At 40.5% G+C, this 26,208-nt stretch overlaps 1 protein-coding gene across 1 annotated transcript in view; it reads right to left on the reverse strand.

Annotated features, from left to right (window-relative positions):
* LOC145344031 (sortilin-like) overlaps positions 1-26,208 on the reverse strand; it is a 111,183-nt gene that overhangs the window by 15,367 nt on the left and 69,608 nt on the right. The window contains exons 9-16 of the mRNA XM_080190758.1: positions 24,525-24,608; positions 12,837-12,897; positions 9,661-9,816; positions 6,934-7,040; positions 3,173-3,275; positions 2,881-3,052; positions 2,282-2,475; positions 1,223-1,412 (exon numbers count right to left, since the gene is read on the reverse strand). Of these exons, the coding sequence (XP_080046884.1) occupies positions 1,223-1,412; positions 2,282-2,475; positions 2,881-3,052; positions 3,173-3,275; positions 6,934-7,040; positions 9,661-9,816; positions 12,837-12,897; positions 24,525-24,608 (1,067 nt within the window). The remainder of the gene's footprint in view (positions 1-1,222; positions 1,413-2,281; positions 2,476-2,880; positions 3,053-3,172; positions 3,276-6,933; positions 7,041-9,660; positions 9,817-12,836; positions 12,898-24,524; positions 24,609-26,208) is intronic.

The raw sequence follows: 26,208 nt of genomic DNA on the forward strand, positions 1-26,208 counted from the left end.
ATTACTTTTCCAACAACAATTTGACAATCGTGGGGCTATGGGAACATTTTAATTAATAAGGAACCCATTTTCAGCATTGTTGAGAGAAGTATCGTTCCCACTCCCAAAAGAAAATTGATACGCAAGATTGAGACACAGTTAGAGCGTAGAGTTTGAACACACTATTTTGTGTCTGCGATGAAGTGTTATGTCCCACGGCACTTTCAGCAGATGCAAAGTTCAACAATTAGGATTGCCATTCAAGCCCCTTCACATCACTTTTCAGCAGGCAGTCAGGTTTCTAAATAATTGTCCAAGTTCTGAAAATGGAACCTGGCGATGCCAAGAACACCAGTTTAATTAATCATATGGAAGGTTTTCAAATTATGTTATCAGTATTAAAACAAAATGCATGCCAAAGTCCCAGCTAGCAGGTACTTTCTGTTGGGCCCTGAACTTGACAAAAGGTGCAAGTCTTAAAATGAGTCCTTGTTATGTTTGGAGATTATATCCTTGAGTATGCCAAAGCACAATAAGATCGTAAAGCTACTCTTTATAAATTGCATTTCAATTTTGTTACATCAAGGGGCCTCTCAATTTCTCCATACTATCCCTTTCCAAAATGCAATGATCCTTCCTAAAACAGATGAAGACCAATCATCCATCCCTCTGATTAAACCCATTGTTCTGATCACTGTTGTCAATATCCCTCCTCTCCCTGCCTTTGACGCCCCTCCTCTCCCCACCCGCTATAATTATCCCAGTGAGAACTGTCTGCCTCTCAGTCTCTTGCTCCACATACTTTTTTTGTTGTTACAATGTCCACTAGCTCTTGAAATCAAAGATTGCCATCTCAGAATCCCGTGTAACAAGGCTGCCTCGTATCCCACAGTGAGATCAGGCAGTTCTCATGTAGGCAAGGCTTTCCCCAGCTTTGACTTCTCTTAGCTATACTTTTTATTATATTTGGATCATAAAGTTTGAATGACTATTCAAAAAAATTGATGTATTATATTGGATATTTAACTTGCTGATTTTAAAGGAAATTCTCAACAGATTTTGTTGAAGATGCTGGATTTTGAAGACTTAGGTTTTGTAAACAAACATTATTGATTACCATGCTGATATCAGTGGAGTGTCACATGACTATATTTACATATGCAACTTAACAGTAATGTGATTGACTGAATTATATAAGAAAGCGAATTCAATCACATGAAACTACTTGAACAAGAATACTTACCACATATAATCACCCATAGTGCATGGGCATAAACTTTGGTCTTTGCTAACAACGTAATCCCTTCCGTTTCTGCAGACAGAGGCCTTTGCAAGCCTCTGAAATGTTTCTTTATATCCTAAGATGCAGCCATCACTTTTCTCACCAACCTCTGTGGAATGAGCTAACCACCTGACGTAATCCTTTTCTTGGCCTGAAAGAAGAGAATGTTTCAGTTTAAAGGAGGAGTTTTCAACGATTTTCAAGGATTTTGCAAGAACAGCTTTTGGAAACGCAGCATTGTAAAGATGTACAAATTAGGAGCAGGAGTAGACCACTAAAACTCAAGCCTGCTCCTTCATTCAATAGGATTATGGCTGATCTGATTGTGGCCTCAACCCCACACTCCTGCCTACCCTGCATAACTTTTCACCCCCTTTTTAATCAAGAATCAATCTAGCTCTGCCTCAGTAATATTTGAAGATTCTGTTTCCTCTGTGTTTTGAGGAAGAGTTCCCGAGACTCATGACCCTCTGAGAGAAAGATTTTCATTTCTGTTTTAAATGACTGACCCCTCTTTTTTAAAAAAAAGTGACCGCTCATTTTAGATTCTCCAATAAGAGAAAACATCTTCTCTAATCAACAAATTTAACCTCTCTAATCTTTCCTCATAAAACAACCCACCCATTCTTGCCTTAGAAGTTGTTCAGGGAAGTTTTACTAACATGTTTACATCTTTCCTTAGATAAGGAGACCAATAGAGTTTACTTAACATCATCCTTTAGGGATTAATAGGGAGTAGTGAATGATCACAGCTAATTCACCAGCAACAGAAATCAGGGAATGATCCGAGGAATCACAGCACCACAGTGCATCAAGCATAGCATGAGACAGGTATTGTCAGCTAGAGAGAGTAGCCATTTCTCAATGTGGAAATCTAAGCATCCAATCGAAGGGTGATGCAACTACCCCCAACTCCAACCTGTAACCCCTTCTCCCTTGCACTAGTTGCAAACTTGAGCAGCTCCAGCCTCTAACATGAAAGCAGTAAAATAACGAGCAACAAATTTAGTTGCAACTTACAGTCTCTTGTTAGGAGCTCCTCAAAATCGATGGTTATTGACAGCCAAGTTGTTGAATAAAGGCTTTCGTGTTTGTACCCCCAGAGACTGACATTCATTGATTTGGTTCCTGGTTCTGACACAAGCCCCACAAATACAAATGTCTCATTTGTGAAGTTATAATTTTTCCAGCATTGCCCTTCATCGGTTGAGTACCTTTTAAAAAAAAACAAGGTGTTAATATGTATGACGGGTAGAGTTGATGATTGTCCAAACAAATTGCACTGAAACAAATAGGAATATTAGCCAATGGACAATGTCAGCCAGAGTAAGTAGAAAGGACTGTGAACCAATTCATTTACAGTTTTAATCTTGGGTTTTGAAGGGTGAGAGATCAATTTTAACAATAAGAAGGTGATCATCCTTAATGGCAAGTTTTCATATTAGTACTGGAAACATGCATTCAGACTTTTATTTTCCATAATAAAGTTTTATCATTCATATCCCTTTGCAAACCAACAAGCTGCACCACATGCTTCAACATCTTTCAGCTGCTAAAAAATAGATGCCAGCGCATCATTAACAAGCATACAATAATTTACTTTAGAAAAAGCCACCTACTTTACATTGTGTACGACCTTGTCTGGATTGGATTCTACTGCCACAATTAATCCCCCTGAGTCAAGAATGGTATAATAGTGTGGGCCAGTCAGTGCTTTTGACCATGTATACCCTCCATCATCAGATACATAAACATCTGGGATCATTGTAGAAATGGCGTCTCCTACGCTACCTGTAGAAATCACAGTAGTTTCAGAGACAAAGCCTTTCTCTTACCAGGCAATCCAAAGTCATGTTGACAGAAACGGTAAGATACGAGTAAAAGTTCAATGAGACAAATAGGATGACTTACCATGGGCTAAGATCAACCCCACAGCATTTGGTGCGCTAAGTGGAGGCAAAGGCACATCGAGGGTCTGGGAAATGCTGTACGCAGCATGGATGTGCAAGTTACACTGGAAACAAAGGTGAGCACTTTTTAAGTGATAGTGTAGAAATGTTGGCAATCAGCTGTTAAAATTCGTTTTTTTGGTTGGCTTTGGATCTACTTTGATATGTGACAAATTATTATATATATAGTAACAGCTATAAGAAATGTCTGATAATATTTATAATGTATAAAAATGCCCCTTTAATCAACAAAACAGATGTGAGCAAGAAAGGTTACTTAATATCAGTTGAAAATGCTAACTGTCCGTTCATCCATCCTTAGCGCTAATTTGAGATTTCTTTTCTATCCGATAAACTGTTTATAACCTTAAATTGAAGAATTAAGGCACAAAGAACTGTATGGCCAGACACAAAGGAAAACAACAAGCTGGAAAGCTGAAGGTGAAAGCGATCAGAACACAAATACAGACACAAAGAGAGACAGAAGATCTTGGGGAAAGTGATATATGATGAAGCTGAAAGTGACTAAACCCTGGAAGGTGGCATGAATAGCTTAGGCATGCAAAAGATTTGAGAACTTGTATCAGGGGGCCAGATTGTGAACTTAGTGTTGTTGGTTGGAAAAAGGAATTTTGGAAAGCTATGCCATCAAAAATGATGTAATCGGCACAAGGAAGGGTTGGTAGACATGCACCCATGTTGGTGCTAACTGTATCTAGGGGCTTCAGATGGAATATGCCTGCTGGTGATTGCACCTCGAGGGCCAAATCGATTGAGTTGGAAAGACTGAGACTGTACATGGTTTTACATTTGTCTGGGGAGCCATGTTGTATGGACTATTTATTTGAAATATCGTTTACCTGTTCAATACATGTTCAGTTTATATTGATTCTGATTCATGTTAAAGTGAATTCTTGAGGGTGATTTCATCATGTGGGGATTATTCTGCAAATTTGATTGGTTTGATTTATGGTTTCCTTAGAGGTCGTAATGTTTTTCAAGGTAGATCAAGAAACTATCATAAAATTAATCATATCAAAAAGATTAGTCACAAAATAATCTGCTAAAACCACTGAGTTCAAGATGTTCCAGATGAACTTGCATTTTAAGTATTGTTTTATTTTACTTTTCACTCATTAATTGCTATCCTGGCTTGCCGCCCATACTCCATCCTTCAAGAGCTTGAACTCATCAAAAGCTCTGTTGCCCATATCCCAGTTCTACTCATCAGTCAACCACTGCATACAATAACAGAGAGCACCAATGTCGAACTTCACCTGATAGTGTTTTTGACTTGCAATACCATCCTAAGGAACATCACAGAGCATAAATAAGAATTGACAAAGTTAGATTTTAAGGTGTGTTTTACTGAGAAGAGGTAACAATGTGGCAAGTTTAGGGAAAGAGTTCCAGCTGAAAACATGGCTGCTGGAGAAACTGGATGGTGCCTGAGGCCAGAGTTAGAGGAATACAGTGTTCTCGGGTTTTGCAGGACTGGAAGAGGGTACAGACTGAGGAAGAGGCAAGGTCATTAGGGAGATGAACATCAGAAAACCAATTTTAAATTTGAGGCATTTGTGGACTGGGAGTCAATGTTGATCAGCTCAAGAACACAGTTGATTAGCGAGTGAGCTCAAGTTCCTGGCGAGTAGTGTAGAGGGGGACAGCCAGCGAAGAACTAGAATCGTCAGTGTGAAACTAAGAAAAGCATATGTGAGAGTTTGAGCTGCAGTTAGACCAAGAAAAGGTCAGTGATACAAAATGTTACAAAGGTGAAAGAATCCAAATTCCTGGAAGCTCATCATGGGGGTAGTTGGTATTGAGAGAATGAAGTTAGCAGAAAAGACAGAGGTAAAGACTTAATTGCTTAATTGCTTAAGCAATTAAGTATTTAATTGCAGGAAATTGAGGTACATCAAAGACTGGATATCAGACAAACAATGTGACAATATAGAGACAGCAGATGAGATGAATGAGGAGGCAGACCAGCAGAGCCATATATCATCAGCTTAGAGAAAGGATCCAATCCTGTTTTTGTATATAGCGTTCCACTGGACAATATGCAGTATTAAAAAAATGTAAAATGAGTAATATGGACCCTTTATGAGTGACCTTTCATTTTGTGGTATACAGCAAAAAACGGGAAGGAAATTGAACAGATTTATTTACTTGGTAACAAAATGCAACTGTGTTACAGAAACAATGCACAATACAATTTTTTTTTAAATGTGGTATGAAGCTATTTAATCAGCTTGAGTATACAGTACAGGAGCACTTGCAACAAACTCCCATTAACTAATGAATTATATGCTTCACTTTCTCAACTCTCACCAATATTGAACAAATTGTGTGTGAATAGAGATGGTATAGGTTTTACCATTGTGATGGCCATTAGATGATCACAGTTGGTGAAATTGAGCACGGGTTATAAATTCACATCTACATGAGAAGTTTTGAGAAATTGAGCTCCAGCAGAGCAAGAACATTCATTCCAAATGTGATGGCAGTGTGTAATGGAGTACTGGTTTTGTTAACTCCTATCTCAGCCAGCTGGAGAAACAATGTTTTCATCATGCTGCTTTTCTTCAGCACACTGCAACCACAGTAACAGACATTTGGAACAGTGAACAGCGAAAAAGGAAATAGTTGTTCTGAATTAGAAGTTTAAAACTTTTCAAATATCAAATGTGACAAAATCGAGATCCAAAAGAATTGTCAAGCCTCCAGATCATCTGAACTTACAAAGTTGTGGGGGGTTGGGGGAAAAGATGTTGTCACAAGAAGATTGCATTTTAAATATATTTATACAAGTACTAGAGATGAAGTATAAAGGTGTCCAAGCATTTCAAGGGTTAATGTGGGACTGAGAAAAGATCGCCCATGTAGTGATATAGAGTGTCATATGATGTTAGACTGCATAGAAAAGTCTGGAAGGAGCCTGCATGGCAACAGCACTCATGCTGGGCTATACCTTGAAGATGTATAGTTAACAATAAATTGTTTATTTTCAATCATACAAGCCTCCAGACCGCAACTTTGCAACAACAGGAACAGACAGACACACACACACACACACACACAATAGGAAAAGTTTCCCTTTCAGATAAGTTTGAAGGGGAGATGTTTATTGTTCACATAAAGCTTTGTTAGTTTTGATATAGGTACCAAGTAATGAACGGTTATAGTGAATCTTTATAAGAGGGGAATTTGGTCTCCTTTCTCTAGACTGAGTCAGATGCTAAGAATGTTAACTCCCACAGATTGTGTCAAATAGCATCTCCATCCTGGTATTGGAAGTACAGCCCTTGGAATAACTTCATCTGGCTGACAGTATGCTGTGCTGTATTGCACTGCATGTTGTAATGTGTGGAAAACTTCTGTGAGCTGCTCTGATGGGCAAATCATCTGTGATGGTCCTGAGGTTTCAGTCACACATCAGACCACGGCAGCGAGCTCTCAGCAGGGATACAGTAACTCAGCCCTGGGCACTTTGTGGGAATGAGGGCGGAGGCCAAGATTGGACAGCAACTGCAAGATCAGGATCAATCTTTTAACACTGAGTCAGTAATAGCTACACACGTCCTGATTTTACACAGTCGATTAGGAGAGGAGGTAAAAAGTAACAATGTTCCCAGAAGAGTCACTTGTTCAAAAGACCCCACTAAAACTTCAGTGAAGCATTACTAGAAAGGATTTTCTAAAGCAGCAAATTGTTCCACTGACCATCTTTGAATTCTTGGCTGTTGTATCACAGTGACTATTATCTGGCTTTTTCAAAGGTTTCCACTCTCCTCCACTGTCAAAAGTAATCACTGATCGAATGTTGTTTTCTACAAATGTGTTGAAAGAGAGATTATTAAACACTAGCAAAGTCTCCATGATGTTGAGAGAACATGCTATTTTATAACGAAAGGACGAGTTGCACTTAGTCAGAAACAAGTTTACTAAAGGGATCTGAATTCCCCTATTGACTTTAGTGAAGGACCAGTACCTGCTTCTGGTGCAGAAGCTGGACACCAGGCAAGAGCCTTTTCCAATACAGCAGACACCATGCACAGGCTGAAATGAGCACACTTTCCCATTTTCCAGAAATAGTCTCCAGTTAAGGTACCGTGTGTCCTCAGGCAACATTTCCAGAAGGATCCCTGACTCACCAAACTCATCCCCAAGTGAAGACCCTAATTATTAAAGGCTGCATGAATTAAAATCAGTAGCCACATGATCTTGGACAACCCTGGAGTCAGTCAGTAAGTAGGCAGGATAAGTAAGGCAGCTTCTGATTAATGCAAGGGATGTCAAATCTCTTGTTTTCCACCAGTTGATAGGGTTGACTCACCGAGTGACTTTGATTTATACAGAAATCACATTTGGCAATTTTTATCCCCACATTTCACCTCCCAAATCTCCATCAAATTCCCAGAACAGTCCATAATTGTGCACAGTTTCCCTGCAAAACCAGGTTGGAAAGCAAACACCCTAAAGCCAAGATGTCTGAGTAACAGTGAACGAATGATTAGTGAACGAATGATTAGTGAACGAATGATTAGTGACTGAAGCGAAGCGAAGCCAAGCCATGTGCATCTCCCAGGTGTAAGATCAGAGCATGCTGTGTGACCTCAGGTAATGTGGATGAATATTGAGTTGTGTCTGAGGATGTGATTTAATGCACATGGACACCCTCTCAAAACCCATCCACTATTTTGAACATTTTGACAATGGTGAATTTCAAGGACATCTTTTCATTCTTTATCTAACAGGATTTTGGTTTGTTTCATGGTAACATTGGGTAGTTCTCCCTCAACCAACACCACTAATCAATTGCTTCATATACTGCCTACGAAACCTAGCTGTAAACAAATTTATTGTTGTGTTAGTCATGTAGCAACAGTGATTGCATATCAGAGTAATCCATGTCATGTTGAGACATCTTAGAAGTTTGCTTGTTGCTACATTAATGCAAGTTTTTTTTCTAGATGTTTCCTTGGTGTTTTGCGGCCATTTGTCTTCCTCTTTGTCATTCTCCTTCCTGTGACTACTAAATACTTTCCTTATTGTAGTTACTGTATGATTGTCTAGTTCTCAGTTGTTTTGTATCACCCTTTTGCGGCCCAGTCTCCTTTGTTGATTTGTTCTTCTGGCCATCACCAATGTCGCTTTGCTTGGAAAATGGAAAGGAGTGGGCATAAGAGACTATGACCATGATGAGAGTGAGAATGAGGGGAGCCACAATGGAGGAATACCATACCACAACATTCAATGGACTACAGTTTGAGGTATGATTAGTGCAGGGTGCACACCTGGTAGCACTGAAGTGGGGTGGTGGAGGTGGAGGGTTGATGGCTCAAGGGATGGAAGCACTGAAGGGAAAAGTCTGGAAGTAGAGAGGAGTTAAGATATTACGGAATATATTGTGTGTAATTTGCATACTGGGACTGTTGGGACATGCATTTCTAAACTAGGGCAGAAACCCTTGAAGGAAATCATTGTTTACACAATTTTTCCAACGAGTCTGATGATCTTCCAGTGGATAACTCCTACACAAGTTCAGGTACTGCAGTCAGGGATAACTTGGTTAAAATAAACAAATACATTACACAAATTACTGAGATAACACACCAAAAAAAAGTTTTGACCTCCATTTGAACACTAGAGTGCAGTGATTGGGAGTATGGATAATTGAGTATACATTGTGTATAAACCTGGTAGAATAGAATTTATGCAATTGTGCTCTTGTCCCAAAGCAGAAACGTAAATTCTTAAAATCTACCCTTCCATATTAAATCAAGAGGAAATTTACAACATGGTCACCATCCTCTTTAGGTGTAAGCCATGACTCCATGGTAGCACATTTGTTTTTGAGTCAGAAGGTTTTGGATCCAAGTACCACTCAACAGACTTGAGTACTGAGGGTGTGCTGCACTGTTGAAGGTGCTGTCATCGAGATGAGATGTTAGAGCAGGCACTGACTACTATTTCTTTATATACCTAAAGGTCCCATGGCACTATTTTAAGAGGAATGTGGGGATTTTCTGGCCAATACTTATTCTTCAATCATCATAATTAAATTTAAAAAATTATATGGTCATTATTATATTGCTGTTTATGTGATATGAATGTGCATAAATTGGCTGTCACTTTTCTACATTACGCCAGGGGTGATGCTTCAAAAATACATCCATTTTTGAAAATCACTTTGGACCATTCCAAGTTTGTGAAAGATGCAATATAAAAGCAAGTCTCCTTTATCACCCAAGTGTCCATGAGCTGGACTAACTTAAATCTGGTCAATTTAAATCTCTGCAAAAACCCACAAATTAGTGTTGCAATGGAAACACTCAATTTTAGGGTTATTCTTAACAATGCTGACCCAAAACATTGGCAGAGGCTAGTTTAAAAGGTAAAACCAAGCATTGCTGTATTGTTCAGACTAGGAGATTGTTATTATTTTACCTTTATCAAGCACATTTGTGATGTAGACTCCACGTAGAGATGTCACGTTCGTGAAATCAGTTGTTCCACTTGTGTCAGAAAACAAATGACGTTCCAGCGACTTGGAGAATAGAATTCCCCGATCGTCAGAGGTGTAAATTGTACCAAAACCAGTATCTAAAATAAATATTAAATGCAAAGCCATCATGCATGGAACCTCCCATTTAAAAATATGCCTGTTGAACAGCAAATATTCGATGGGGCCTCCTCAAAGTTCCCAACAGTGAAGCCTCTCTCACTTTACTGGAAATACAACAACATCCACATATAAGTCAAACAAAACTACCAGGGTCACAGCGAAGGTGGGGGAAGGTCAGCTGAGAACTCTTGTGAATACATCACTGTTGAAATGTAGAACAACTGCAACACAAAAGGAAAATATTGTAAATGCTGGAAATCTGAAATAAGAAACATGGAGTGCTGGAAATAAACACTCAGCAGGACATTCTCTCCACAGGTGCTTCCTGATTTCCAGCATTTTGTGCTTTTGTTATTGAAAGACGACCCAATTTTCTATTGAGCTCTTAATCCTATGTTTGCTTTCAGGTCTTCTTGTCTCGACAGCTCCACTTAAAAGCTTTCAGGACAGCTAAATGCCAGGCACATTGATCCCAGAGTTCTGATACTGAAAGGCATTGTACTCAGTTGATATCAGCATCGAAGATGAGGTGATCTTGAGTTTTTGTTCACTGCTGCACATAGTATTGTACAAATTGAATATGGACACACGAGAAGACTGACAGCAAAAAAATACACTCGAGTCTTTTATCTATGCCTGAGCACACTGGACAAGAATTTTGCAGATAAAAGGAAATTACTGCAGATGCTGGTTCCTGAAACAGAAACGGAAAATGCTGAAAAATCTCAGCAGGTCTGACAGCATCTGTGGAGAGAGAACAGAGCTAATGTTTCGAGTCTGGATAACCTTTCGTCAGAGCTTTGCAGACACGCTGATGCACCTTAATTGAACCTTAGTGCATTTAAGCTGTTTACAAAGATTTGACAGGGCACACAGATTCATGGCAGTTGGTCAGTGGCTTAGTTGATCATCAATATTGTTTCTCCTCTAACATTCCTCATTGCCCAGCTCCCTCACCTATTTTCAATCCAACAAAGCCTTTAATGATCCACACCCTATTCTCTCAACATGCTCGTCTTGTCCATGAACATGTTCTCTAAGTCCCATGTCCTCCCAATACCTCATAGAGTCATAGAGGTTTACAGCATGGAAACAGGCCCTTCAGCCCAACTTGTCCATGCCACCCTTTTTTTTAAAACCCATAAGCAAATGCCAATTGCCCGCATTTGGCCCATGTCCCTCTAAACCCATCGTATCCATGTAACTATCCAAATGCTTTTTAAAAGACAAAATTGTACCTGCCTCCACTACTACCTCTGGCAGCTTGTCCCAGGCACTCACCACCCTCTGTGTGAAAAAAATTGCCCCTCTGGACACTTTTGTATCTCTCCCCTCTCACCTTAAATCTGTGTCCTCTAGTTTTAGACTCCCCCATCTTTGGGAAAAGATATTGACTATCTACCTTGTCTATGCCCCTCATTATTTTATAAGGTCACTCCTCAGTCTCCTACGCTCCAGAGAAAAAAGTCCCTGTCTATTCAGCCTCTCCTTATAACTCAAGTCCCAGTAGCATCCTAGTAAATTTTTTCTGCACTCTTTCTATTTAATAATATCCTTTCTATAATAGGGTGACCAGAATTGCACACAGTATTCCAAGTGTGGCCTTACCAATGTCTTGTACAACTTCAACAAGACGTCTCAACTCCTGTATTCAATGTTCTGACCAATGAAACCAAGCATGCCGAATGCCTTCTTCACCACTCTGTCCACCTGTGACCCCACTCTCAAGGAGCTATGAACATGCACACCTAGATCCCTTTGTTCTGTAACTCTCCCCAGTGCCCTACCATTAACTGAGTAGGTCCTGCCCTGGTTCAATCTACCAAAATACATCAACTCGCGTTAGTCTAACTTAAACTCCATCTGCCATCCATTAGCCCACTGGCCCAATTGATCAAGGTCCCATTTCATTTGGAGATAACTTTCTCTACTGTCCACTATGCCACCAATCTTGGTGTCATCTGAAAACCTATTAACCATTCTCATCCAAATCATTAATGTAAATGACAAATAACAGTGCCCAGCACTGGTCCCTGAGGCACACCGCTGGTCACAGGCCTCCAGTTTGAAAAACTACCATCTGGCTTCTTGTCAAAGGCCTTGCTAAAGTCCATGTAGACAACATCAACTGCACTGCTCTCATCTACCTTCTTGGTTACCCCTTCAAAAAACTCAATTAATTTTGTGAGACATGATTTTCCACTCACAATGCCATGCTAACTGTCCCTAATCAGTCCTTGCATCTCTAACCACCTGACCATCCAATCTCAGCTCCATGCTTGCTCAAGCCATCAACCCGTCACTGTCCTTACATCACTCATGACTACCAATTTCACCTTCTCAAAAAAATCCACCTTCCACTCATTGCCTCTTACTACCACCCTAACAGCAACCTTTTCTTTCCAGGGATGTAGAATAAATTGTTGGCTGGGCTGTACACCCCCACCTGCCTGCAGCTGGTGCCTTCCCTGCAACTAAAAATAAAAAAGGCAGTTTCATGATGTGAATCTGCTGGGAACACAGCGGGAAGTGCCCATTTGACATTTTAACCAGTTGCCCACCACATTTGTGCCAGGTGGGGAAGGTTCTCAAAATACGGCCTGAAGAATGGCTACATGATTGAGATACTGGATGGTAGCCATGACTTATGAAACCACATCCGTCAAAAATTAACTAAGAGGGAAGAGGACGACAGATTAAATGGATACCTAATCATGCCAATTGTAGCTGCTTTGAGGTAGATTTGATGTTCACCCCCTTCAATTGAGTGAATCGGCTAACCATAGGGTTACACCTAGAACATATGGGAATGCAACCTTTACATTGAGACTACATCACTCTGCTGCTACCACAGAAAGGTCAGTGGTTGGCCGTTTTCTTTCTGGCTTGAAGGGATATGCAAATACATTAAATAAATTAACAATCATCAATTAAATTAGTACATTTGTACATTCACTAAAATTGATCCAAAAGAAAACTGCAATGAAGTATAACTTACTGCCAGGTTCATCCACATGTATGAAAATCATTTCATCGTCTGCTGCGAGTATGGAGTAAAACTGGAAAACAGAGCATTCCCATAAGATATATTATGTCGCCCAGTGTGGTAAAGTTGCTTCTGTCTCTCTACACACACACACACACACACCTGTATTTCATTAAATATTAAAGGGAAGACTTCAGCACCAATTCTACCTCTTACTAACATATCAGAATATCTAATTTATTTATCTGGGATTGCTGGGAAACAAAGTGAAAACCTCTTGAAAAGAAATTGAAAATGCTGGAAGTGCACACAGAGGTCCATCATCAGGTGGAAAGACAAATTTAATTTTAGAGTACATTCCTTCCTTAGACCTGGTACATACGAACATACAAATTAGGGACAGGAGTAGGTCATTCAAATCTTTTGAGCTTGCTTTGCCAGTCAATAATATCATGGATGATCTGGATGTGGCCTCAACTCCACATTGCACCTACCCCCAATAACCTTTGACTCCCTTGTTAGTCAAGAAATTATCTACCTCTGCCTTAAAAACATTCAGGTCAAGTGGACGTTCTCTGAACAGCTTCTTTCTTAAATTCTTTCTTAAATAAGGAGACCAAAATTGAACACAGTAATCTACACACGTTGGTCTCACAAACAGAGCTGTACATTCATCTTTTATATGGCATTCCCTTTGCAATAAATGGCAACATTTCATTTGCCTTCCTAATCATTTACCAATACCCGCATATTGGGAGGGAGTTGGTTGTAGAATGGTATCTCTAAAAAAAAAACTTCATGCTCTTCAGTAGGTTAACTAAGTCTTTATTAACAAGTAGAACTATTGACATGTATACAGTACAGGTTAGAACCCATCTCTATGCTTAGGTCTTAATCTCTGCTCGACACTGCACGATCTCTGGCTCTGGGTCATGTGCCTGCTTGCACTGCTGTGTGGGTGGTACTATACTCAGTCCCACATTAATTCTACATGTGCCATTACAATGCATCCTAACTTTTCCTGATTCATAGCCGAGGATACCCAGCTCTCTTTGTATCTTAGAGTTCTGTAATCTCTGTTTAAATGCCAAAGTGGACAAGTTCACCTTTTCCCCACTGCATACTCCAACTGTCAAATATTTGCCCATTCACTTAACCTGTCTATTTCTGTCGGCAGACTCCTTACACCTCTTCGTAATCTTTTCTTCTGCCCATCTTTATACTTAAGCTCTTTTCTTCTTCCAGATACTGAGAGATAATGCCTGCAGCACAAAGCATCCTCTTTTTATCTTCACAAACTACCTTGTCCACATCTAGTTTCCTTCATGTTGTTGGGATAGGAAACAAATTTGAACAGAAACAAACTATTGGTGCAAATCAATACATTCCTTCTGCGTTTTCACTTCGCGAATCACAAAGTATAATAATCATCTCATACAGGAAACCTTTCAAATTCAGTAATACAGTGATGGTGCTCTTGAGGAAAGATTAGCAAGTGAAAAAAACATGCTACAATCAATATATATCCTAATTTAGAAAACAGATTGTCATCAAACTTGGTGTGACCCTGAAACAAACAAGTACAAAATGGAGAAAGAGAGGGAGAGTGTGACAGACCTATCTGTTTTACTTCTCAATGGTAACTTTTCCAAATACCAGGAAGAAAAGAAAACCTCTGAAAGTAGTTGACCTCTGTCAGATATGTGGAGTCCTGCTAAAACAGTCTGGATAAGGGTTTTTTCAAGCCAGGAAACAAATTCAGAGTTAAATCACACAGTCACGTTATGTGAAGGACACAGTTACTCAGTGAGGGAGTACAGTGTGTCAGGGAAAACGAAAGTTGTTTTTGATGACCTATGTCTGTGTTGCTAAATATTAGGAATAAGGTAGAGTTTTAAGTGGAATTAATTTAGTGTTCATGTACAAGGAAGGGTAAATCTATAGTTAGATTCATGTTAGGGATTTGGTCAGTTAAAGCTGTACTTATATTGTGTTTAAAGAGGTTATGGCATGAAAAATAAATAAAAGCTTGGAGCAGTAAAAAACTCATTGCTTCGTTACAACGTGCAACTTTAGTGTAGGAAGATTTTTAAGTGTGGTCATTTTAGAAGGCGAGGGAAACACCTCTCTCAGCTTTGCCAGAAGAAAAGCCATACCATGAAATAATGGCTAACAAAACAAACTTAAAGAACAGCTAGTTAAGGAAACTAGAGCAATGAGAAGTATCTAGGAAGTCTGAAGTTAAAGTAACAAAGAGGAACTACCTTTGGGAACATGAAGTTTCTGGAAGTTAAAGGCAGACCTGGGAAGAGAAGAGCTAATGAAGTTTGCTACAGACAAGCCAGATATCTGAAGCAATCATAAGGTTTTATGTACTCATTTCCGGTGCTTGAAGTAATAATATTCTGATGGGGACTGAGTACCTGATTTTGTGTAGAATTTTAGAAGCATTTGCAATTCAGGATAGAGGCAGCCTGAAAGGAGATCTGGAAAACCTGGCTCTGGATTCCTAGTTAAAAGTGGAGCATAAGTTTTTTTTGAAAGGATTGTTTGGAAAACCTGGGGCGGGTTTCTCATGCAAACAGTTAATGGAAAGCATTGTTTGAAATAAGATTTTAAAGGTGCTTGAAAACACTCATGTGATAATAATCTGGGGATTGAGAGAGAATCGATGGGATGAATGGTTGAGTGGCATTGGCCATTTGGTTTCAGAATGGGGTGTTTTTTAAGAAAACTGTATGCATTTGTGAGCCTAAGTGGTGGGGTGGGGGGGGGATGGGGGGGAATAAGGAGTATTGTATTATAATCAAACTTTCCATATTTAATGTTTTTCTTGTTGTTACAACTAATTCACAATCTTGTAACTCTGTTCCTCCATGTGTTCGAGAAAAAAAGTAAAAGTTACAATTTTTTGAACCAAGGTTCCATTCTGGAATCTTCCTGTCCAGTAGTAACACCAACTAGGATTGTAACAAGTGTAAATACAATACAGTGCTAGTGGGTGGATGGGCTGGCAGGGGAGGGGGTGTGGATAGACCATATGGGCAGTGCCAGGGAAGACTGTCTGAACAATACTCTCGGTGACAACTGTTCACAAATTACATGTGATTCTGGCTAAAAACGTGCATCCTTCTAATGCTCAGTTTAGCATGTGAAGGGTTTACTCTGAAAGCTAAATATATTTAGCAAGGAAGCAGGTGGACTGCCTTGGCACATCCTAGGCTATTTTTAAGCAGGATGGCGGCAGAGAGGCTGCCCATTACAGACACAGCTCTCTTTCCTTCGTCATGAAATTTAGCTATTGCAGGAATTGAAAATGTACCCAGGATCTTTGTTAGCAGAAAGCCATCAATCAGAAACAATTCCTTTGTCTATCAGATTTTCTAGACTACCCCAGGCAGTTTGGAGAGATTCAGGGTGACTTGTTGCCATTCTGGTTCAATGGGTTCTGAAATGGTTGATAATTCCAAAGCATGATCTGTACACTCTGCCACAAGGTGGGAGCAGGTGGTTCCTGGAGGCTTGGGTAGATGACTTGCTGGGTGTGTGCTCTGTTCCAAGATTTGATTTCACGTGTGTTTCCGACAAAATCTTCCATAGGTGCCTTCCCAAATGAACCTTCCCCATTCTGGCTGGTTACAAGCCAGGGGCTGCCACAAATCTGCAAGGATATTTGTTCTCTTGGTCCTTTGAGGAGATCCCTAAAGTACTTTCATTTTCCACCTTGCAGTCTTATGTTACATCCCACGATCCAGTTCCAAATCGTGAAGTTAATTTGGGAGTATGGTGTCAGGTATACAAAGAACATGTCCTGCCTAGCAAAGCTGGTCTGAGTAATTAGCACTTCGATGCTGGGAATGCTGCCTTGGGAGAGGATGCTGCTGTTGGACCACCTTTCTTGCCATTGAATTTGGAGGATCTTGCAAAAGTATTGCTGGTGGTATCAGTGCTTTGAGGTACCTGCTGTAGTTTATCCACGTCTCTGTAGCATACAGGAGTGTACAGTATCATTTTTGCCCTGTAAACCATTGCCTTAGTCTCAGGTTTGAGGTCCTGGTCCTCAAATACCCTTTTCTTCAGTCAGCTGAAAGCTGAGCCAGCACGCTCAGAATAATGGTGAACTATGTGGTCTACGTCTGCCTTCGTCGACAGGAAATTTGAGTCAGAGAGGTTTACAGCATGGAAAAAGGCCCTTCGGCCCAACTTGTCCACCCCACCCAGGTTTTACCACTAAGCTAGTCCCAATTGCCCGCATTTGGCCCAGATCCCTCTATACCCATCTTACCCACATAACGGTCCAAATGCTTTTTAAAAGACAAATTGTACCGCCACTACTACTGCCTCTGGCAGCTTATTCCAGACACTTACCACCCTCGGAGTAACAAAATCGTCCCTCTGGACTCTTTTGTATCTCTCCCTTTAAACCTATGCCCTCTTGTTTTAGACTCACCTACTGTTGGGAAAAGATGTTGACCATCTATCTTATCCATGCCCCTCATTATTTTATAGACCTCTATAAGATCACCCTTAAGCTTACTACGGTCCAAGGAAAAAAGTCCCTATCTATCCAGCCTCATCTTATAACTCAAACAATCAAGTTCTGGTAGCATCCTAATAAATCTTTACTGCACTCTTTCTAGTTTAATAATACAATTTCTATAATAGGGTGACCAGAACTGTACACAGTATTCTAAGTGTGGCCGTACTAATGTTTGTACAGCTTCAACAAGATGTCCCAACTCCTGTATTCAATGTTCTGACCAATGAAACCAATGCTGAGTGTCTTCTTCACCTTCTTCTGTCCACCTGTGACTCCACTTTCAAGGAGCTATGAACCTGTACCCCTAGATCTCTTTGTTTTATAACTATTCCCAATGCCCGACCATTAAAACGCATCATCTCATATTTATCTAAATTAAATTTCACCTGCCATTCATCGGTCCACTGGCCCAATTGATCAAGATCCTGTTGTAATCCTGATAACCTTCTTCACTATCACCATGCCACCTATTTTGGTGTCATCTGCAAATGTACTAACCATGTCTCCTAAATTCTCGTCCAAATCATTAATATAAATAATAAATAACAGTGGACCCAGCATCAATCCCTGAGGCACATCGCTGGTTACAGGCCTCCAGTTTGAAAAACAGCCACCCTCTGTCTTCTGTTCAAGCTAATTCTTTATCCAATTGGCTCCCTCATCCTGGATCCCGTGAGATTTAACCTTATGCAACAACATACCATGCGGTACCTTATCAAAGGTCTAAAGTCCATGTAGACAATGTTGACTGCACTGTCCTCGTCTATCTTCTTGGGTAACCCTTCAAAAAACTCAAACAAATTTGTGAGACATGATTTTCCACTCACAAAGCCATGCTGTCACTAATTAGTTTTTGCCTGTCTAAATGCCTGAAGATCCTGTCTCTCAGAATACCTTCTAACAAATTACTCACTGCAGATGTTCCGCTCACCGGTCCATAGTTCCCAGACGTTTCCCTGCTGCCTTTCTTAAACAAAACAACAACATTTGCTACCCTCCAATCTTCAGGAACCTCACCACCTCTGGTTGTCAATGATTGAAATATCTCTGCTAGGGGACCTGCAATTTCCTCCCCAGCCTCCCACATATGGAATATTTTACAAGTTCATTAATGCTCACACAGAGGTGGTCGGAACTGTTAACTATAATTAGCCACTGGTTCCCAGACACGACACTTTCTGAATTTGTGACATTCAGGCCAAAGCCAGCTTATGGCTTTGTCTAATACACTTAAGGGACAGTTCACAGGAAGGCAAACTCCAATGATTTAAATTTTCTAGCCATAGAGTCAGAGATTTACAGCATGGAAACAGGCCCTTCAGCCCAACTTGTTCATGCCACCCTTTTATTAAAGCCCCTAAACTAATCCCAGTTGCCTACATTTGACCCATATCCCTCTACACGTATCTTACCCATATAACTGTCTAAATGCTTTTTAAAAGACAAAATTGTACCCTCCTCTAGTACTACCTCTGGCAGTTTGTTCCAGATACTCACCAGCCTCTGTGTGAAAAAATTGCCCCTCTGGAACACTTTTGTATCTCTTCCCTCTCACCTTAAATTTATGTTCTGTAGTTTTAGACTCCCCTACCTTTGGGAAAAGATATTGAGTATCTACTTTGTCTGCCCCTCATTATTTTATAGAACTCTGTAAGGTCACCACTCAGCCTCCTACGCTCCAGAGGAAAAAGTCCCAGTCTATCCAGCTTCTCTTTATAACTCAAACCATCAAGTCCTGGTAACATCCTGGTAAATTTTTTCTGCACTCTTTCTACTTTAATAATACCCTTTCTATAATAGAATGATCAGAACTGCACACATTATTCTAAGTGTGGCCTTACCAATGTCTTGTACAACTTCAACAAGACATCCCAATTCCTGCAGTCAATGTTCTGACCAATGAAACCAAGCATGCTAAATGCCTTCTTCACCATTCTGTCCACCTGTGACCCCACTTTCGAGGAGCTATGAACATGTACCCCTAGATCTCTTTGTTCTGTAATTCTCCCCAACACCCTACCATTAACTGAGTAAATCCTGCCCTGGTTCAATCTCCCAAAATAAATCACCTTGCATTTGTCTAAATGAAACTCCATCTGCCATTCATCAGCCCACTGGCCTAGTTAATCAAGATCCCATTGCAATCGGAGATAACTGTCTTCATTGTCCAGTATGCTACCAATCTTGGCGTCATCTGCAAACTTACTAACCATGCCTCCTATATGCTCTCCAAATCATTAACATAAATGACAAATAATAGTGGACCCAGCACTGATCCCTGAGGCTGGTCGCAAGCCTCCAGTTTGAAAAACAACTCTCTACAACCAGAAGAAGGCAATTTTGTATCCATTTAGATACCTCACCCTGGATCCCGTGAGATTTAACCTTACGCAACAACCTACCATGCGGTACCTTGTCAAAGGCCGTGCTAAAGTCCACGTAGACAATATCAACTGCACTGCCCTCATCTACCTTCTTAGTTACCCCTTCAAATCACTCAACCAAATTTGTGAGACATGATTTTCTACTCACAAAGCCATACTGACTGTCCCTAATCACTCCCTGCATCTATAAATGCCTGTAGATACTGTCTCTCAAAATATCTTCCAACAACTTATCCACCACAGATATGAGGCTCACTGGCCTGTAGTTCCCAGGCTTTTCCCTGCAGGCCTTTTTGAACAAGACCACAACATTTGCCACCCCCCATCTTCAGGCACCTCACACTATCGATAATTTAAATATCTGTGCTAGGGGACCCATAAATTAGCCAAAAAGCCAAAGGTTGTCTAAATTTACAGTCTGAGCCAGATTAATCTCAAAAGGTTAAACAAAAAATGGTGCTTGTCAGGAACACATTTAAAGTGAAAGCAAGTGTGTCTCTGGTGCTTTCATATTTAGGAGATTGTATACTCTCACTGTGAAGGATATTTAGGCTGTCTGTTTATATTATCTGAATAAATGAATTGGTTCAAGGTCTGCATCTCATGGTGTGGCCTAATCCATTCACCTGGTGTAAAGAGAGGAGGATGACAAGTGAAATATTCCAGAGCCGCTGCACAGAGTAACAGTCTCTGGGTCACTTCCTTGGGTCAGAGTATTGAGCAGAAAAGGGTCAACTCTGAATCATAAGACCCACTAGCATGAGGCCCACCAACAGGAGTGACTGGTGATATTAATTAAAGTTAGCTCATTATTCAAAGACACAAATTGCATAGCCTTCTGCGTTAAAAAAAAGCTGGTATATACTTCCCCATATTGTATCCTGAGTCAAATTGCAGAGTTTTCATAAAAAATACATATTGTTAAATTTTCAAGTGAGAAGAACAAATTTGTTCTCCTGACAACTTTGATGAGAAAGTATTTTATAAATGACTTGTTATTTGTTTCCTTATTGATTTACAATGTTTCCCAACCAGAAAAGCTGAGGAGACTAGCTGCCTCCGGGAATCTTGCCCTGCCATTTTTACCCATCCTCCTTCCTGTTGGGAAGTAGTTTCATTATTGCTCACAGCCTCCTTGGTGCCCAAGGTCTGGCCTGTTTCAGGCAACCAACTATTCTGGAGTATTCTGGAATTGAGATCCACTGGGCCCTGCCCTCTCCCCAACCTTTGCCTAGTCCTTATAAAAAGAGCCCCCACCTCCATCTGTTTTCCCTAGCTGGGTGAGTTAAAAGTGCACCCAGCCCCCCAAACCCCCATGTAGAAGAGCCCCTCTTATATTCAGACTTGTAGGGGGTGGTGCAGCTCTACCACCTCAGACAATCTTGATCAAAAGGTTAAAACTCAGCAACAGAAGGGCCATGGGGATAGCGTGGAAAGCACAACTGATACTGAATATCAATGATAATTTTGCTGAATATGGCAGAGCAGGCTTGAGGGCACACATTGTCAACTCCTGCTCCCATCCCTTATGCTCTTCACTGTTGCTTACAACTCTGCTGGTAAGAGGAAGCAGGCTCAGAGCTTGAGCAGAAAAACAGACTTGCAGATGTGCATAAGCAATAAATACAACTGTCAGCTCTGTCCAGAAGCAAACTCTGTCCTCTGGTGGACAAAATGGAATATGCTGTAGAAGCTTCTGAGAAATGTGGATAATAAATACCACTGCAAACACTGATGCTTCACGTGTGGCCCCAGGTGTGTTGACTGTTTGCAACATCACAGTCAAACAAATTGGCTATTCTTCAACTGCAGAACCATTTGCCAAAAATATCATGTAAACAACAGCAAATGAGGATTGACAATTTCATCATTGCTATTTTTACATGGAATAGACGCCACAGTAAAACAAAAACATTCAGTCGTCCTGTTCATAGAAACCCTACAGTGCAGAAAGGGGCCATCTGGCCCATCGAGTCTGCACCAACCACAATCCCACCCAGGCCCTACCCCCATATCCCTACACATTTACCCACTAACCCTCTAACCTACACATCTCAGGATATTAAGTGGCAATTTTAGCATAGCCAATCAACATAAATCATACATCTTTGGACTGTGGGAGGAAACCAGAGCACCTGGAGGAAATCCACGCAGACACGAGGAGAATGTGCAAACTCCACATAGACATTGACCCAAGCCAGGAATTGAACCCAGGTCCCTGGAACTATGAAACAGCAGTGCTAACCACTGTGCTACCGTGCCACCCATTTATTTAATGTTATTTAAATTATCATTGCCTGTCATTTAAATATTCAAGAGGAGTCATCAGCATAAAATTGATACGAGAAGACAAGCCCATGAATAAACTAAATGGCTAAGGAGGAATTATGAATACATAATGCATGAAATGAGGAGAATCAAGTCCTGAACCTAATTTACATCTATCCTCATTGAGTATATAACAAACACTCAAGGGAGTTTCCATCATATTATGTTTGTGAGTCTTTCTTCACTGCGTGGTATTTCTGTAAGTTCTCCAGGGACAATTCCTATTTGTGAAACCTTTCCTCATAATCACATGAAAAATATTCTGAAATATTCCTTTTCACAGCAACGTTGCTTCATAGATTTTGAAAAACAATCGAGTCTCTGGTCAGTGCTTAGTTTGTTGATCTTAACCATACATTTGGACCCAGTGGCCCTGAATTTGGGAAGGGGAGATTCGGGTACATTGACTGCCAGTGAAGGTAATCAGGTTCAATTGCAGTGCCCCAAAACAAAATAGTCTGCTAACAATCTAGTGCAAAGCGATCAGTTTCACATGCAATCTATAAACTCAATACACTTCCTGCATGCATGCAACTTTAAAATCAAACACTCCTGTTCTTATCACTGTCAACCCCATGACATTTGACATCCGTCATTATGAAGTGCTTCGAAAGGCTAATCATAGCACGAATCAATTCCAGGCTCCCAGACTACCTGGATCCACTATAGTTTGCCTACTGCCGCAACAGGTCCGCAGCAGACGCCATCTCCCTGGCCCTGCACTCAACCCTGGAACACCAAGATAACAAAGACACCTGTGTCAGACTCCTATTTATTGACCAAAATTCAGTCTTCAACACCATTATTCCTATGAAACTCATCTTCAAACTCCATGGCCTGGCCTTGGCTCTTCCCTCTGCAACTGGATCCTGAACTTGCTAACATACAGACCACAATCAGTAAGGATAGGCAATAACACCTCCTCCATGATCATCTTTAACACCAATACCCCACAAGGCTGTGTTCTCAGCCCCCTACTATGCTCCTTACACACTTATAACTGTGTGGCTAAATTCCCCTCCAATACGATTTTCAAGCTTGCTGATGACGCCGCTGTAGTAGGTCGAACAATGACAAGACAGAGTACAGGAATGAGACAGAGAATCTGGTGAACTGGTGCGTGGACAATAATCTCTACTTTAATGTCAACAAAATGAAGAAGCTTGTCTTCAACTTCAGGAAGCATAGTGGAGAACATGCCCCTGTCTACATCAATGAGGAAGAAGTAGGAAAGGGTTGAGAGGATTGAGTTTTTAGGTATCAGATCACCAATAATCTGTCCTGGTCCCCCATGTTGACACTATAGTTAAGAAAGCCCACCAATGCCTCTACTTTCTCAGAAGACCACGGAAATCTGGCATATCAGCTACAATTCTCACCAATTTTTACAGATGCACCACAGAAAGCATTCTTTCTGGTTGTAGCACAGCTTGGTATGTCTCCTGCTTTGCCCAAGACTGCAAGAAACTACAAAAGATCATGAATGTAGCCTAATCCATCACGCAAGCCAGCCTCCCGTCCATTGACTCTATCTACACTGTCTCCCTTGGCAAAGCAGCCAGCATAATTAAGGATCCCATGCACCCCAGACATTCTCTCTTCCACCTTCTTCCATCGGGAAAAAGATTTAGAAATCTGAGGTCATATACCAACCGACTCAAGAACAGCTTCTTCCCTGTTGCCATCAGACTTTTGAGTGGACCTATCTTGCATTAATTTGATCTTTCTCTACACCCTTGCTATGACTGTAACACTACATTCTGCTCTCTCTTGTTTTCTTCTCTATGAACAGTATGTTTTGTCTGTGTAACATGCAAGAATTTTACAGTGCAGGAGGAAGCCATTCTTCTCCCTGAAAGAGCTTGCCAATTTGTCCCATTCTCCTATTCTTACCCAAAAATCTTTATAGCATCAGAGAAAAAGTGTATACTCAAAAATAGCACCTAAAACCATTTTGAGTTAATGGAAGTATCATAAAAGAACTGGGACATTAGGTGATACAGTGCTGAGGCACGTGATATGATGGAGTATAGCAATAGGGTGTGGGTTTGGAGAAAGCAGGTCAAATCAATGGTTTTTCCTTTTTTGATGCTAGCCGTGATCCTGATATGTATTGAACAGGCAGTCAAAGATGATAGTTTCACAAGAGTCCCAAATCCCTTGGGTACCGTGGATAGCTACAAAACCAGAGAAATAAAATAGGAAAGATAGGAGAAAGGTTATTTTATAAAGAGTGATTGCATTCACAAAGATGGAATTAATAGATCACTCCAAGTGAAAATCATTCCCTCTCCAAACCAATTGTTAGTATGTTATAGTCACATATAGTACGTGAATAAATACTTTTCATCATTGTATTACTATCTGCCATCCCCCATTCTTCATTCCCTGTAATAGCTCAATAATTTACAAGTAGTCAATGACAGGCTGAAAGGGTATTGAATATACCTGTTCATGACTGACAGGAGGCAGCTGAGCTTTATTCCAAGCATCACCTTGATCAGCAGATACATAAACTGATCTGGGCAGTGTCTAAAAACAAAAAATAAATATGTCATACACTTTTCAATTGCTTTTGAAAACACATGGTTCTTTTTTTTTCATTGATATACAAACTTTAAAGATATGTCTAATCTATTCAAATTAGTAAAGTAAAATTAGATCATCATTTAAAGCACTGGATTATAGAGTTGGAAATTAATTTTTAAATTTCTATATACAAATATAAAGAAAGCATTACTTTAAGGATGTACAGATATTAAAATATTTGCAAGCTTTGATTAATGGTGCTTTAACTGATTTACTTATAAGTATGCCAGGCCAGAATTGATTACCCTTTGCAAATTGTCCTCAAGGTGGTGGTGAACTAATTCTTGAATTGCTGCACTTCATGTGATGTAGGTACACCCATAGCGCTGTTAGGGAGGGAGTTCCAGGATTTTGGCCCTGTGACAATGAAGGAACAATGATTTATTTCCAAGTGAGGAGTTTAAGTGGCTTGGAGAGGAACTTCCATCTGGAGATGTCCCCATGTGTTTCCTGCCCTTGTCCTTCTTGATGATACTGGCTATAAGTTTGCAAATTGCTATGTAAGGAGCCTTGGTGAGCTCCTTCTTAAGGGCAATTTGGAATGGGCACTAAATTCTGGCCTAGCCAGTGAAATGATGCATACTGTTGCCACTGTGCAGTGGAGGTAGAGAGAGTGACTGTTTGTGAATGTAGTGTCAATCAAGCAGCCTGCTTTGTCCAGGATGGTGTTCAGCTTCTAGAGTGTTGTTGCAGCTGCACTCATCCAGGCAAGTGGAGAGTATCCCATCACACTGTTGACTTGTACGTTGTGGATGATAAACAGGCTTTGGAGAGTCACAGGTAAGTTACTCGCTGCAGGATTTTTGTAGCCACAGTATTTATATGGCTGGTCCAGTTCAATTTCTGGTCAATGATAACCGCCAGGATGTTGATAGTGGCAGATCCAGTGATGGTAATGCCATTAAATGTCAAAGGATGATGGTTAGATTCTCATTCATTTGAGATGGACATTGCAAGCATCCCCATGACGGAGGGAAGTCATCGATGAAGCAGCTGAAAATTGTTGCATCTCAGACACTACCCTGAGGAATTCCTGCAATGATATCGTGGAGCTCAGATGATTAACCTCCAACAACCACAACTATCTTCCTTTGTCTTGGATATGACTCCAACCAACGGTGAAATTTCCTTGATTCCCATTGACTCCTTGGTGCCATAAGTAGTCAAATGATGCCTTGTTAACAAGGACAGTCACTCTCACCTCACATCTGTCATTCAGCTCTTTTGTCCATGTTTGTACTCAGGTCAGGAGCTAAGTGACCCTGGCAGAACCCAAACTGAGCATCCATGAGCAGGTTACTGCTAAGTAATTGCCACTTGATAGCACTGTTGATGACCCTTTTCATTAATTTACTGATGACAGTTGACTGATAATACAGTAATTGGCCAGGTTGAATTTGTCCCATTTGTTTGTGTATAGGACATACTGTATGTTTTGGGCAATTTTCCATGTTGCCAGGTAGATGCACGAGTTGTAGTTGCACCAGAACAGCTTGGTTAGAGACATGGCAAGTTCTGGAGCTTCAGTACTATTGCTGGAATG

Source organism: Carcharhinus amblyrhynchos, chromosome 6, assembly GCF_965287045.1.
Source record: "Carcharhinus amblyrhynchos chromosome 6, sCarAmb.v2.hapA, whole genome shotgun sequence".
NCBI lineage: Eukaryota > Metazoa > Chordata > Chondrichthyes > Carcharhiniformes > Carcharhinidae > Carcharhinus > Carcharhinus amblyrhynchos.